Below are 14,258 nucleotides of genomic sequence, written 5' to 3'. Positions count from 1 at the left end.
AGTTTTTGCAGCTGTATGCACAGAGGTTTAGGTGACCCCAAAATGGCCCACAACAGCCTACAGACAGGCCTTCAACTTGATGCTGCGCCCTGTGCTCACCTATACTACCTCATCACAGACATTATGATGAGTGAAGCAGAGCAAAAGAAGAACCATTATCATTTTCTCTCAGATTGCATTCAGCAGATGTCAGGGCCCACATGTGGAGGCGGCTAATTGCTGTCTCCAAATCAACTGTGGCATAATACTACAAGCATATGTGAGCACGCGTGTGTGCTGGGGGAAGTGGATGGGCTGAGGGGTGTTTTATACAGAGAAAGTGTGTGTGCTGATCCATCAGGCATGCCACATGTGTGTGTGTATAAAAAGCCAAGCTAATGCGTGTGTCATATCTGTGTACTAATCATCAAACCGGCTTACCCGCCATCAGCTGTTCACACCCACACGAGCAGAAAGAATCATTTGGTATGAAGACACGGAGTAGGGCAGAGGCACGCTAACTACCAACTCTCATGCTACGCACAAGGCAATTCATGCCTTCGTGGCATGGTATCCACATTGTAGGCATACTTAAGCATGCAACACACACATTCGTGCCGCCCCTTACACACTCCAGCGCTCCAGGCGTGCTCCCACTATGCCGAAGAATAATAAAGATTGAAGGATCCCTCCACGCCAGCTTTCACTACTTTCCTTTCCACTCTACACCCTGGTCTCTCTGCATAGCCTTGAGTGGGGCTGCCTTTGCGGGGAGGAGACGAGGTCCCTAGGGTGACGGAGGGTGAGGAAAGGGGTGGGAGTGCATTGCTGTCACCCTGAGCTTCAGTGTCGCTGATGGCTCGGCATGAGGCATGCCACTTATCAGATTGGTGGGAAGGGTGGGAGTTGGGGGGGCTGGGAAAAAAGAGTATGAGCGTGTGGGTAAGGAAATACTGGGGAGAGAGGGTGATGCCCAAGCCCATTAAGTATACTTTTCATGTATACACACAGGCAAACATGCATTACGCACACACAGGCATGCAAATTTACATGCACCTTGAAAGTGCACATACACGCGCCCCAACACACACACAAAAATATACGAAATCGCCAAAGATCCTCAATCCTCCCTGCAGGCAGACAGCAGCACGATGCCGTGACTGCTACTGGGAAAAGCTCCCGTCTTTTCTCATTCGCCCTCTCCCTTTCCTTTTCATCCTTCTTTCCCACTCCCCCTTGGTGCCCCAGTTCACTCCAGTGCACACACTCCCTCTCTCCTTCCACCCTTACCCAATCCACCCCCACCTCTCTCGGGTCCCCATTTCCCATCCCAGTCCTTCCTTCCACTTTGCAGCCTTCACCCACTTGTCTCCTTCATGCTACATTGTCTGTGGTATGATACATTTCTCTCGCTCTTGTGTAAAACATTTACACACAAGAAAATGGTATCTGAATATTAGATATCTAAACATATAGAAATGCACATTTACACACCTTAAAGCTACATAAAGAAGGTAAATTTGGACATGCATAAATACATACAAAGCTGCAAAGTGTAATTAATATATCCACTGTCATGTTATTTTAGCAATTCCCTCATTGCTATAGCTCAGGTTGATTAAGGTCTTTTTATTTTTTGTCTTGCATGAGCACACATACAACACAGTCACACACACATAATCACATCAAGAGATGGAGATGGGGCTTTGATGGAGGAGGTCAGTCAGTCACAGAGCAGATAAACAACACCTCATTAGGCATGTTGAAGGGAGTTGCACTCCGGCCGAGACATCATTGTTTGCTAGCATGCTAACAGAGCCCTGGGCAAAGCTTCTAACATCTAAACAATCCTGATAGGACTGGAAAGTAATGATCACATGTTATCCACTAGATAGGACATGAATAATCACGTCCAATGGTTTGGGGTATAATGCATCGCCATGCACTCCCCTATATCCCGCTGGATGCAGACATGGACACAGTAGAAGATGCGTGCAACAGACATTGTTGAAATAACAGTGATGTCAAGCTGCCCGGGGCTGGTTTTTTATCCTACGCATGCATGCACTTGCTATCCATTCATAAGATTATGAGCTATCCATTACTGGGTGATACAGGACTGTATACCAGACAGGATATAGTTGGTATGATATGAATCCAGAGAGCCAGGGAATCTGAGGCTATGCGCTGGAGTTTTTCCTTTTCTTTTTTTTTTTTTTTTTTTTTGCTTTGGGCTTTAGGCAGTCAATTTTCTTTCCATCACACACTCACACACTTTCAGACATTCTTGCACTAGCAGTATTTATCTCACACTCTTTCACTCTGTGCTCCCCTCTCTCCCTATATTAGGCCATCCTCCTTTTCCCTGGCTCTCATGTTAATGCACTCCCAATCAGGCTGTCCATTAAGTGGACGTGCACTACACGTTCATCAGGCCATCTAAAGGCCTGCATGCAAATGAGCTCAAATTGCAGTGCGCTGCAAGCTCCTTGAAATCTCCTTAGACGGAAGACTGTGGGTCTCAGACGTGCATCTGTGAGAAATGCAGGGAAAAGAGAACGCCTCCCTGTCCATTTTATACATATGAGAATCACGCAGACAAGCAGTACAAAGGATTAACCCAATCAGAATGTGTTTTTGATGTTTCAATGCAATGGTGACACACACGCATGTGGAGCTTGCTAATGTAAATTTCATCTGTGATGTGTAAGCCTGAGTGTTGAGTTCTGTCAGACAAAGCCTTTGTCATGCACACTAAAACTTCCCCATTCTGAAATCAGGCAAAACTTTTGCCAGAATTTCTAAAAGTGAGACACACAACAGACAGATCTTCTTTCCCTCTCTTCCCTTTTGACTGCTAGGCATTTCACATCACTCCATTTTGTTCTATACAATAAAGTTAGTTATTTTATCCAGTGGGATTCACTCATTCAATCCTTAGTTCTTTGCCATCTCTGATTTACAAAAAAAAAAAAAAAAAAAAAAAACTGTTGTGAGTTGTGAGTGAACAGGGAGAAAAAAGAAAAGGACAGTATAGATGAGTAGGTGTGAGAGATGTCATAATTGTAAGTAGAAAATGTCGAGGTAGCAAACGAAGTAGCAGCAGCAGAGAGAAGGAGAGTCAGAAGCTGTTTTCTCATATGAAGGTCAGAATATTTTTCTGGAGTCACGTGTAACATAAAATAACAAATAGTCCGTATCAGTTGCAGCACTACTGGACCTACTCGATTTGATTGAGGTGAGAGATGAAGCTGGGATACAGCATGAAGAAGGCAGGCCATGACTCAAAGTGTATGTTGAGTGTTTTGTTCACAGCACATCAAAGATGGCGGACAAGGCTACCTACTCACAGTAATCACTAGTAATGATGAGCATTTTCACATTAACATCAATTAGAATTGGCCAGTTAAGCCTGATACACCCAGCACCTCCTGAGTAACGTGGAACACACACACACACACACACACACACACACACACACACACACACACACACACACACACACACACACACACACACACACACACACACACACAAAATTTTCTTTATTATTCCGCCAAGGAATGTGGTAGAGTTATGTGACGATCGGCGTGTGTTTGTCCTTCTCTCTGTCTGTCTGTGCGCAACATTACTCAAAAACGGACTAACGGATTTGGATGAAATTTTCAGGGAAGGTCAGAAATGACAAACGGACAACTGCATTAGATTTTGGCAGTGATGTGGCTTATAGTCTGGATCTACGGATTTATTAAAGATTTCTGTATTGCGAGATAGCGGCACAATGTCACTGTAACCATGACAACGAGTGAGTGCTGTATCAGCTGCATGCTGACGATCACATGATTGCGATCCTACTACAAAACCGCCGCTGCGGACTTATTGGGACTTAGGTATCCATTGGAAATCATACAACGTCTGAGCTGCCTTGGCAGAGTACTGCACTCTCTGAGTGCTTTTCTTGTTTAATGTTTATCAAGGTGAGATGATTTCTTATCTTTATTATTATTTTTATATGATATAAAGTTGTCTATTCCTGTGTTTTCCTAGCACTAAAATTATTACCAGCAAAATGTGGTAAATACATTAAAGTGGTTCAATTCAAATTAAAGCTTTTTATTACTGGTCTTTATACAAATAGGTCATTAAAACATATCAGCAATCATTGATAATAACTAAAACAAAATATTTTATATTGATTATCTTTTCCGGTTCATCACTCAGCCCTGATATCGATACTCATCCTTTCTTCAGTTAGATATTTCATTCTTGACCCTCAGACACCAGTTGTGTGACAAGAACGTCGTAGCATTCCTGCTCTCTCTCTGTGAATTTCTGGATAATGACCTGCTCTTTTCACACATGGGCTAAATCAGACATAACACAGACTTTGTATAAAGGAGCTGGCAGAATAAACTCAGTTTATTGTCCATCCCAGCTGATGCAAATGTTTGTGTTCTTCCACAAGTTCAGGACTGTGGTGCATTTGTGAAAACAGCTCGAGAATCATGCCGGTCCAGGAGGCTGCCTCTTTACATTCAGAAGGCACAGGGCCTGGCGTTAAATGCATAGAGCAGGGGGGAATGTCAGCGAGGCCTGCCGCGTGCCAACTCTTAAGTGGCTGTGGCACTCAAAGATAATGAAGAACGATGATGAGGCCAAGGAGGGCATGCTGAGGGCCCATGAGCACGACCAAAAATCACCCAGCAGCCACCTATATCGGGCCAAGCACACAGCCACTCAGAAAGGTTTGCCAGCGGTGCTGATTGCATATCACAGTGTCAAACCTGTGGCTAAAACTTCAACTTTCATTTAGTATTCCAGCACATTTCTTGTTCTCCATACTACATATGTGCTCACACCTGGTGTGCGACAGAATGTGAGCCTTTATGAGTCATTATGCATTTACACCACAGGATGCAGTTGTGAAAAAAAAAACACACAAAAGTGAAAATGAAGGAAGATGAGCGAGCACCCCACATTCCTCAATCGTGACCTCGAAACACACTTGTCGTCTTTATTGTTCATTACTGAGCCGTGCGCTGCGATATGCTAACTAATCCCATTAAACTAATCCACATGAAAACAACTTACGGCACGATAACGGCTCGCACCGCCTCCACTGTTAATTTATGCCATATTCAAATGTGCACAGAATTGAAATAATTAATGTGACTCCCCCACTAATTTTCCTTGTGGCAGATATGCTGAATGAATACCCGCAGGATGTTTATTTTCATCAACTCTCTTTGCATGTTTCTTCTGTTACTGTCTATGAACATACTCTGTGGTTCAAAGTGGCACTATTCAGGGTACAGAACTTGTGTATTTGACCACTTTTCCACAGAGGCAGCAAATTGTTTTCCAGACAAACCTAATAACCACCACAAAATGTGCCAGTAGATATGTCCGGTTTAATTTTGCCTTCAACTTGGTAGGGTAAATGAGTTTGTAACACAATGCTGAAGACCTGCAGCAGGTGTGAGTATCACTAAATTCAATTACCGTTAATAAATTGTTGGCTTGTGAACACCTTTTAAATTAAAGAATATCTAAAACATGTTGTGAGCAGAGTCATGTCACCAGCTATTGTCTCCCAAGATAGTCTGCCTGGAAAATCTTACAACCGAATGATGAGACAGCCACTGAGAATAGCAGCCATGGGCAACAATTCCAACCTGCAGTCGATTTTATCATCTCCAAAGGTCTTTTATTCCCCAAGCCAAATCACAGCTCCCCCATTAGCAGCCGTATGGGCCCGGAACATTTTCTGCTGGTGAACAAATGCTGAGCGTGTTTGGATAGGAAGCGCCACACATGGGATTATGAATAAAACATGTTGCCCTTATTAAAAATAATCTGGCTCAAAAGTGCCAAAGGCCCTTGAGGTCGATAACCCCCCCCTCCTCACAGGGTTCAAGGAGAGGGGTCCCTGATTAGCACTGGCAACATCCAGAGAATGCATTCAAATTCTGTATGATCCGGTGGTGAACGAGTGGAATTAAATAAAGCAGGTAGTGAGTGATGCTTGAGGCAACACAGTGGGGAGTTGTTTAGGAGTTAGAGCTGAGCTTCGTCTTGTTCTTACCTGAACATGTCGCCCAGGCCCTTCAGCACACCTTTCTTGGCTTTGTTCTTGTCCTTATCTTTGTCTTTCTCCCTTTCCGATTTCTTCTTCTCCTTCCCCCCAACCTTGTCCCTATCTTTCCGTCTGTCATCTTTGGAGAGGTTGCCGTTTAGCCCAGAGCCCACAATGAGGTCACCACTGGTGGACATCGACTCGCGACCTGACCGGGAGCTTCCCTCTGTGTCCTCGTCCACTGGAGTGCAAACACAAGTTAGATGGAGAGTGTCAAAAACAGTTCTTGAGAGCAAAAAAGCAACTCACACTCATACAAACACAAGCAGAGAATGAAAAATGAAATACAGGTTGATAAACTTTCACCTTGACTCCCCACACATCACTGAAGTCATATTTAAAATCAGCTGACAAGAACATCACTTTTCTTTTATAACTTACAAAGCATCACTTCTTTCTTTGGGGAACATGAGAGGAAACATTAAAAAAAAAACAAAAAAAAAACAAAAAAACGCTGTTCCACAAGGTATAGCAGCTTTGTGCAAAACACACTGAATTCCTTCCTCTCATTAGAGCAGAATATATTTACATTGTGCACCCACTGAGAATAGTGTTCAGCTGAACATATTTTCACTTAGCTGAAAGCCTTAAGTTATTTTAATTGTGTATATTTCACAAAAATCACAAGAGAACTTCATTTCCCCCCTCCTCTGCTGCAGAATTTATATAAAAAAGATGAGACTGGATAGTGCAAGCTGTAATGATAGTCATATGAATCTGGTTCTTAATTATGTCTGAACTAATTTCAACCCAGACATCAAACTGAAACCAAACTCCTTAGGTGATGCAAGGTTGATTAAACTCAAAGTTTCCATCACATCTAATCAGAACCGATGTGCAAAATGTAATTAATCTGTCAGTAATTATACAATTAAATAATCTTGAAAAAGGCTCCCGGGGATCTTAATTGCAAATATGGTGTGCTCCTCAATCGGCACAGCTCCTGTCTATGCTATATCTCTGGCTCTGAGGTATGAGGTAGATGTCCTCCAGATTACAACTTATTACAGTCTTGCGTGTCATTGTCCAAGTTCTTCCTTTGATGGAGGAGAGAAAGGTGCTTATCGGGAGGAAAGAAGAGGGAGGGGAGACCATGATGAATTTTCAGCATACGGGATGAGACAGACTACAGGAGGGAGGAGCAGCTGGATTCACATTTCAAGGATGAACAGTGGGGTTTGTTTTCTCTTGTGATCTGTGGAGCTATCTGCGATTTCTTTCAGCTGCCATCTCGGAGGAAATTACTGAAATGGAATCTCAACATGACACACTGTATGGCAGTAACAGAGAGTGGACCGGCAGTTTAAACCTGCTCAGTTATGCAATTCATTGTAGCACGTAGCCTTTCCCTTCCACTTCTCCACCTCAACAAATCAGAGAGCAGGTTCTGGATGGGTATCAGCTTTATCACTCAATCTGCTGCCTGCTTATTATCCACTTAAGAGCAATGGCAGTGAATAGCAGCTGCAAGCTGTATCTGGCTATTTAAATGACTGAGATTAGCAAGTGGTGCTAATGTTGCTACAGCTTAATGATGCCAAGCTACAGATAACGCACTGAACATTGTAATTCAGAGCCTCCCAGAGGGCAGTAGCCATGTGTAGTTATGTGTGTGCATCCACTGGCATGTGTGCATGCACGTACGTTTATGCATTCATTTGTGAAGAGGTTCACACTGTCTTATGAAAGAGTCATAGTGAGTTAGCAGGAGGGCCAATCTAAAGTGAACATATGCTTTTAAAATTCAAAGCAACTTTTTATCCGTCATCATTTAATTTCAAATAAAACAAGATGAAAATGAGGCTATTTTATCTTAAAAAAAAAAAAAAAACAGACAAAAGCCTTTAATTTGAGACATTAAAAGGTGAGGCCCTCTACAGCAGTTTGACGGAACTCAAAAGAAAAAGGCTGACAATCTCAAATGGCAGTAGAGGCATTGATGAAAGTGTCAGGAGACTGAAAGATAATTTGCAGAGACAGACAACTGTAGCAAACATTTTGTCACTTTTGTGAAAGTCTACCATTAAACTTTCCTGCTTTAATAATCAAGAACATTTAAGCTGGCCTGTCAGTGAAGGTTATGACAGACAAGTGAAATTGCCCGTCTTATTCCAACACATGAAAGACGTGATTTTTGCACAGTGGAGATGGTTTTTCTTTTTCTTTTTTATTTCCTGAAACGATGCAACACAAAGTAGCACAAGGGGAAGTGCATTTTGCCCAGCAGGATATCTTGTGGGGACACATTTTCTTTAGGTGATGCCACATTCTTATTTTATGTAAATAAAAGTCTGGGAGCAGTGGAAGGCAGGAGCTTATCTGTCAACTTTGACTATTAACCTCAGTGACGAGCACAGACTGGCTGCTTTTATCTAAATTGAAAAACAGAGTTATTTGAATATCATGGGGAGAATGCAATATACAGCGGCAGGGGAAATCGGTTGCTTTCCCCATTTTTCTTTGCCGAGATAAGACTGTATTTAGTGGCTTGCCGACAGAGCTTATGAGAACAAAGCGTTTCAGGCAAATAATTCCTTCTTTTTCAAATGTCTCCCGGCTCTTTTAATGGAATCCTTTAATGGTGAATGGAAATTTATATCGAGTGATTATTCTTGTGGTGTTGCAGTGTTATTACCTGTCGGAAAACGTAAGACGGCTGTCTCTCTGTATCCAATGCATGTCTTTTTGTCATCATACACCAAGTAGGGATGGATATATTCACTCAAAGGGAAGGTAGTGTGTCTTTCTAGTCCTTTTCTTCTTGTCTTTATAGTTTAGAATAAATTAAACTAATTCTGGTTTGAGTCCCAGTCAGGTACACAAGCAAACAAACAGGGAGAAATCTGGCAAAGTTGTGAGGTGTTCGTGCCAAAACTAGCTGGCGCAGAGTAAAAAATGATATTCATTTATAATTATAGTAAATGCAATTCCACATACATACAGTGTGAGTATGTGTAAAATGGATACAATATGAGCCTGACAGATGTGGGTAAACAGGAGACGTTTTTCCTCATGCACGTCCTTTAAAAATACAAGGTAATGCACTTTAAGAGTATGTAAACCCTTGAGAAGTCATGTTACCACAGTCTCTAGCGATTCCACTCCACATGAACTATGTGAATATTAATGAGCGTATAATCGAGACACTTATTGCAAACGTGCTTTGTGACACACGCATCCATAAAGCAAATAAGGAGATCTCTAACCCAGTTAACTTGGTGGTGAATCCTGTGATTTTACTCTGGGGATTTATTATTGCATTTGCCTACAGTACAGTGACTGAATTTCTTTGTAATAATCTACTACTATCTTGTATCGTACATTATATGATGACACATTTTGTGTACACTACTTTGGATCTCTACTCAAACAAATACTTGCAACAGTCCTGCATAAACTCAGTGTGTAATGCTCACATGTCTCCATGCTGTTCTCTTCTTCTCCTGCGGTGACACTAGGTTTCTCGTATGATTTGTCGATTGCAGCTCGGAAACTCTCATTGCAGCCACGACCCCTGATGATCCGTGAGCGTGGCCTGTTGACGTTGATCTCACCATTCAGCGTAACCTCGGCAACAGCTGTCTGCAGGCTTTCAAGGGAGCTGGACTTTTTGAGACCCAGCGAGGGTCCAACCTCTTGCTCTGAAGAACCTATGGAAGAGCGATAGTGTCAGCGGGGCCAGATGAATGGACTAACTTTGGACTAAATCTACCTCCTCTACAAAGATAACCAATAACCATGTATGTCTGTGAGCACACAACATGCATTTACATTTTCCTAGTTTCATATGAGGATGGTGGTGTGTGTCGTGCTTTGCAAGCCAAGAGAAGGTGTGAGTCTGGCAATTAACATGAAAAACAAATGATGCCATTGCCTGGCCAATGAAGTGTGTGAAATGAGAACAGAGTATTATATCTTCACTGAGACATTTTCCTGTTGAGAATTATAATTCAACCTTTGTCTTTGTGTCTGCACAGTTAAATTATGTGGCTGAAACATAATGCATATAAATGGGCCACTATCAAAGACAGCAATGTACCACAGCACCAGAGTGATTATAGTGTTATGCTAAAACAGAATAAATTCCCAACATGCAGAGATAAACTGCAAAACTTAAAACTATTTCTATCGGTGCTCCTCAATCCCCTTTCAGTTTTGCTCAGATTCTCTCAGAGAGACTGAATGAAACAGAAAGGAGAGAAAAAAGGGAAGGCAAATAGACTAAATAAATTGTCGTCCATTCATTTGCAACACTATTCTTTTGCATTCACAAGTCCAACTCAGCAGAAACAACATCTCACAACAGTAATATTTGGCTCCATTTCTAAGGCTTTAGCTTGTGTAGGTGTTAGTGAATAAATGAAGCAGAGGCGAATGAAATGACAACATGAAGGCAGAATCATTGCAAAATAAACTCCTGTTATTGTTCTTGGTGTCAGCAAATGTTGGCACAAGCAAATCGACTGTAGACAGGCAGCAGAACAAAGTCAACACACAGAACTTACATTGTCACAGTACACTGATCAGACGCAATATTAAAACCACTGACAGGTGAAGGGAATGACATTAATCATCTTGTACGTCTTGACATTTATGAGAATGTTACTTTGAAATGTACCACCCACCTAAACATTGTCGCACCTCAAGCACACCACAGCTCATTGGCCGTGACCTCCAGCAGGATAATGTCCCCTTGATTAGAAACACCTCGAGGAACACAACCAAGAACCTTTTCAAACTTTCCAAATCCCAATCTGATCGAACTTCTGTGCCGTGCGATGGAGCCTGCCCGACCCGTGGACACCAAGCTCTGCAACCCACCGTATCCTCTGCCATCATCCCAGTGTCTTAAATGTCTTTATGACATAATACTAACATATTAATATTTATTTAAATAACACTGCAAACTGAGCCAAGTCGACAAATAAAATGTAAATTATACACAATACAAACAAAGGGCTGCTATGGCCTAAAACTTTGTTGCAAAGTATCACAAAGATACTTGTTTGCTCAACCAAGACTCTATTAAAATAAAATAAATTCTGAGTTCCTTCATGGCAGCAGCAGACTGTGAGCTGTCACATGACAACAATTCTAAGATTTTGTAGCGAAATTATGAGGTGTGTTTACTCAGAGCAGATAGCTGAGAACTATAGAAATACATTTAAAATGAAAGTAGTAAAATATTTATCATTTTTTACAATCATCATTTTTTCCCAGTATTGGTAACACCTTTGGGCACTTGGAAAAATGCATGTGTTGTTTGCACATTTCGTCAACTTTTGTAAAATAAATAATTTAAAAACATTTTGTTTTTGTTTTTCATAACTCATCATAACTTTTTTATGCTGCAAAAAAGATATTTTTGAGCTCTCTCTCCTTCTAGCCATTGTTGCGCTGTTTCCATAAAGGTGAAGGACTTTATATGGCAGTAAAAAATTAGCCCACAGTGTCTAAAAATGTGACAGCAACAAAAAACACGCAGGGACTGCTTGTACTTCAGAGTATTAAAGGATATACATAGTGCTGATAGAAAGGCTGGACAACCAACTGTGTAGAGAGCAAAGTGAATTTTGAACAGTCAACCTCTTCAACAGTGAGTCTTGCCCTGGACAGCTGTAATTATTTTTCCAATGCTTGCCAGGGGTTTGTTTAGAGTATGTAAGTGGAGCGCAACTCAGCTATTGGTATTTCATTTTGTCAGGGAGCGTCTGTCAGCTCCCCGGAGCTCTTACCTTACCCGCCAGTTGGTAAACAAGTAGCCTGGTTGATTTTCTGTCCCCTTTATTGTGCTTCGATTCAGCATGTAGCAAGGTGCTGTCAAATGTAACAAGATGGATTTCTGAATATGTGCAAGTGGAACCTTGTTAGATGTAAACATCTGTGGAGGAAACTATCACTAATAATGGATAAACTGTTGATTCAATTGCTTTAGCAGTCTCACAGACTCACAGAGGGTGAAACACATGTCGATGGAGTCTGGACAGAGCAGCATTGTGTTTTTACGACTCCCTGTAGACCGTATAGACCCTCTACATGTAGTAAGTGTGTGCTGCTGTTTCCTCTGTGGCTTCAGCTGGTGTAAATAAACCTCTTCCACAGCTCTTCCTGTTGGTTTTCACTAGCAAATGTTGCTAAATAAGGCTTGTCCCTATTCCCATTGAACAGAACACACACATGCAAACACTGTTTACACTGTGTGCCCCATGCAGGGACTTCCCAATAGATCCAACAGCACAAACACATGACATACACACACACTTCAGTGCCAGATACAATCAAACAGATCCTCGACATGTTTAAAGTGGCCTAAACGAGGCATGTCCCTCTGATGCTGGGTGATCACAATGGATCTTCAGGCAAAGAGTTTTCTTTCAGTTATGGGGGAGTTTTATTTCTTTTCTTTGTTATATAGAAAATCAGCCTCCCACCACCCCCCCACACTGCTCAGCACTGGACAAGAGGAAACATGGAGCAGTATGAATGCACAACGGCTGTTAAAGCAGGGCATGAATAAGTTATGAGCTTAAAGGCCCCCACCGGTGAACGTCAAGGATTTTTTGGGTTTTTTTTTACTTTGTTAACATGTCCATATGGTGGTTGTTATATGCTAAAAGACATGTCATAAGCTAAAGGAGCAGTTACCATCATTGTGGAGCATTCCCACCTTGAAACTGCAGTGTACTGATCACTGTCTCAAAAACACAGAGTCAATCTTCCAGGGTTTTATATGTAACAAACCTACGAACCTAATTCTGTCCACTTTCAGGGTGGGCATTTTTGTATTTGTATAATTGCTGTTCTTCAGAATCAGTGAACGGTTCAAACATAGCTAAATTACTTCAATATTACAACTTGACACTGTGTCGTGTAGAGTTTTACCGTATTTAGGCAGAGTTGTAGGTGAGCTGATGTACTGGAGCGACAATGAGTGGGGAGAGGAGGGTGTAGAAAGAGGCAGGGATTTCATAGATTTGCACATTGTAAAATAGCCAACGGTGTCGAGTCTCATGCCATTTTAAGACATTTATTTTCATGGAAAAACTACCACCTCTGTAAGTAGACAGGCAATGAGTGCCTTACATGTTATGCACTAAATACTTTACACACAAAAAAATGTTATGCACTAAATACTTTACACACAAAAAAAAACAAAACAAGATACAACATTTAGGGGAAGCCCTTTCAATGACCAAGATAAAAGCTTAAAAGTAAAAGTAGTGGCATTACTCTGAAAATAGCCTAGGGCCCAAAAGATTTATAAATGACTAGAGACAGAACTTAACAAGTACAAAAGAAGAGGGTAAACTGACAGCTTGGTGTAGAAATGCATATACTCTGCTGCTATACTATTATCATAGTTTTACCAGAGGCAGCTTGTTGTCATTTGTTGGTTAAACCATATTTCTAGTAGTTTAACCAAACAAACCTGCAGGAGCTCACTTATGATTATCCGGCTATCTTCATGATTTTCCACAGTACAAGCACACAACATTCTGACATCTACTTGCAGAGGACCAGTGTTAAAAAGAGCAGTGCCTATTGATTTTTTTTAGTTTTTATTTCAATCCTCTTCATTTAAAGAAACTAAACATTTTCATGTTATGTTTAGGATCGTTAGGGTCACAAGAGCCTAACAGTGTGAGTGCTTCTCTATCATCCATGGTAGCTATAGATCTAATGTCAAACAAGTCAGATAGGCTAAAAGGTCAGCTGTTAGCCAGTGGTGTTGTGTTTCAAGACAAGCAAACATAGTGTTACTGTATTGTCTTTAACGCACCAGTTTCCTTTTCTTTTCGTCAATGTTAATAAAAGTGCCCAATCCTGAGAGAACCTATACTCAATTCTGAAAGTGCCATTCAAAATAAATGAACACCAATCCTATAATGCTGCATCCCATTTAGTGAAAAGAGCTCATACGTGCGCCTTCAGACTGCATCAGACAGTAAAATGAAGCTTTACTGTGTGCTACAAATGTCTTGGAGGTTAAGAGCGCTTTGGTTTCAGAAGCAGAAGATTCATTTTACTGCTTTCTTTCTTGGAAGAGGTAGAACATTTTTGATTACTATGGCAAATAATAGTGCCAGGAAAGCAAAAACAGATTTACAAGTTCAAGAGAATGCAAGTAAAAGTCATGTAATTC

The 14,258-nt window shown here is 41.4% G+C and overlaps 1 protein-coding gene across 2 annotated transcripts in view; it reads right to left on the bottom strand.

Annotated features, from left to right (window-relative positions):
- pard3aa (par-3 family cell polarity regulator alpha, a) overlaps nt 1–14,258 on the bottom strand; it is a 392,129-nt gene that overhangs the window by 108,903 nt on the left and 268,968 nt on the right. For both annotated transcript variants that reach the window (XM_055007067.1, XM_023262624.3), the window contains exons 18-19: nt 9,532–9,765; nt 6,065–6,296 (exon numbers count right to left, since the gene is read on the bottom strand). In XM_055007067.1, the coding sequence (XP_054863042.1) occupies nt 6,065–6,296; nt 9,532–9,765 (466 nt within the window). The remainder of the gene's footprint in view (nt 1–6,064; nt 6,297–9,531; nt 9,766–14,258) is intronic.

Source organism: Amphiprion ocellaris, chromosome 22, assembly GCF_022539595.1.
Source record: "Amphiprion ocellaris isolate individual 3 ecotype Okinawa chromosome 22, ASM2253959v1, whole genome shotgun sequence".
Taxonomy (NCBI): domain Eukaryota; kingdom Metazoa; phylum Chordata; class Actinopteri; family Pomacentridae; genus Amphiprion; species Amphiprion ocellaris.
Note: the sequence above shows the minus strand (reverse complement) of the source record. Positions and strands in the feature narration are given on the sequence as shown.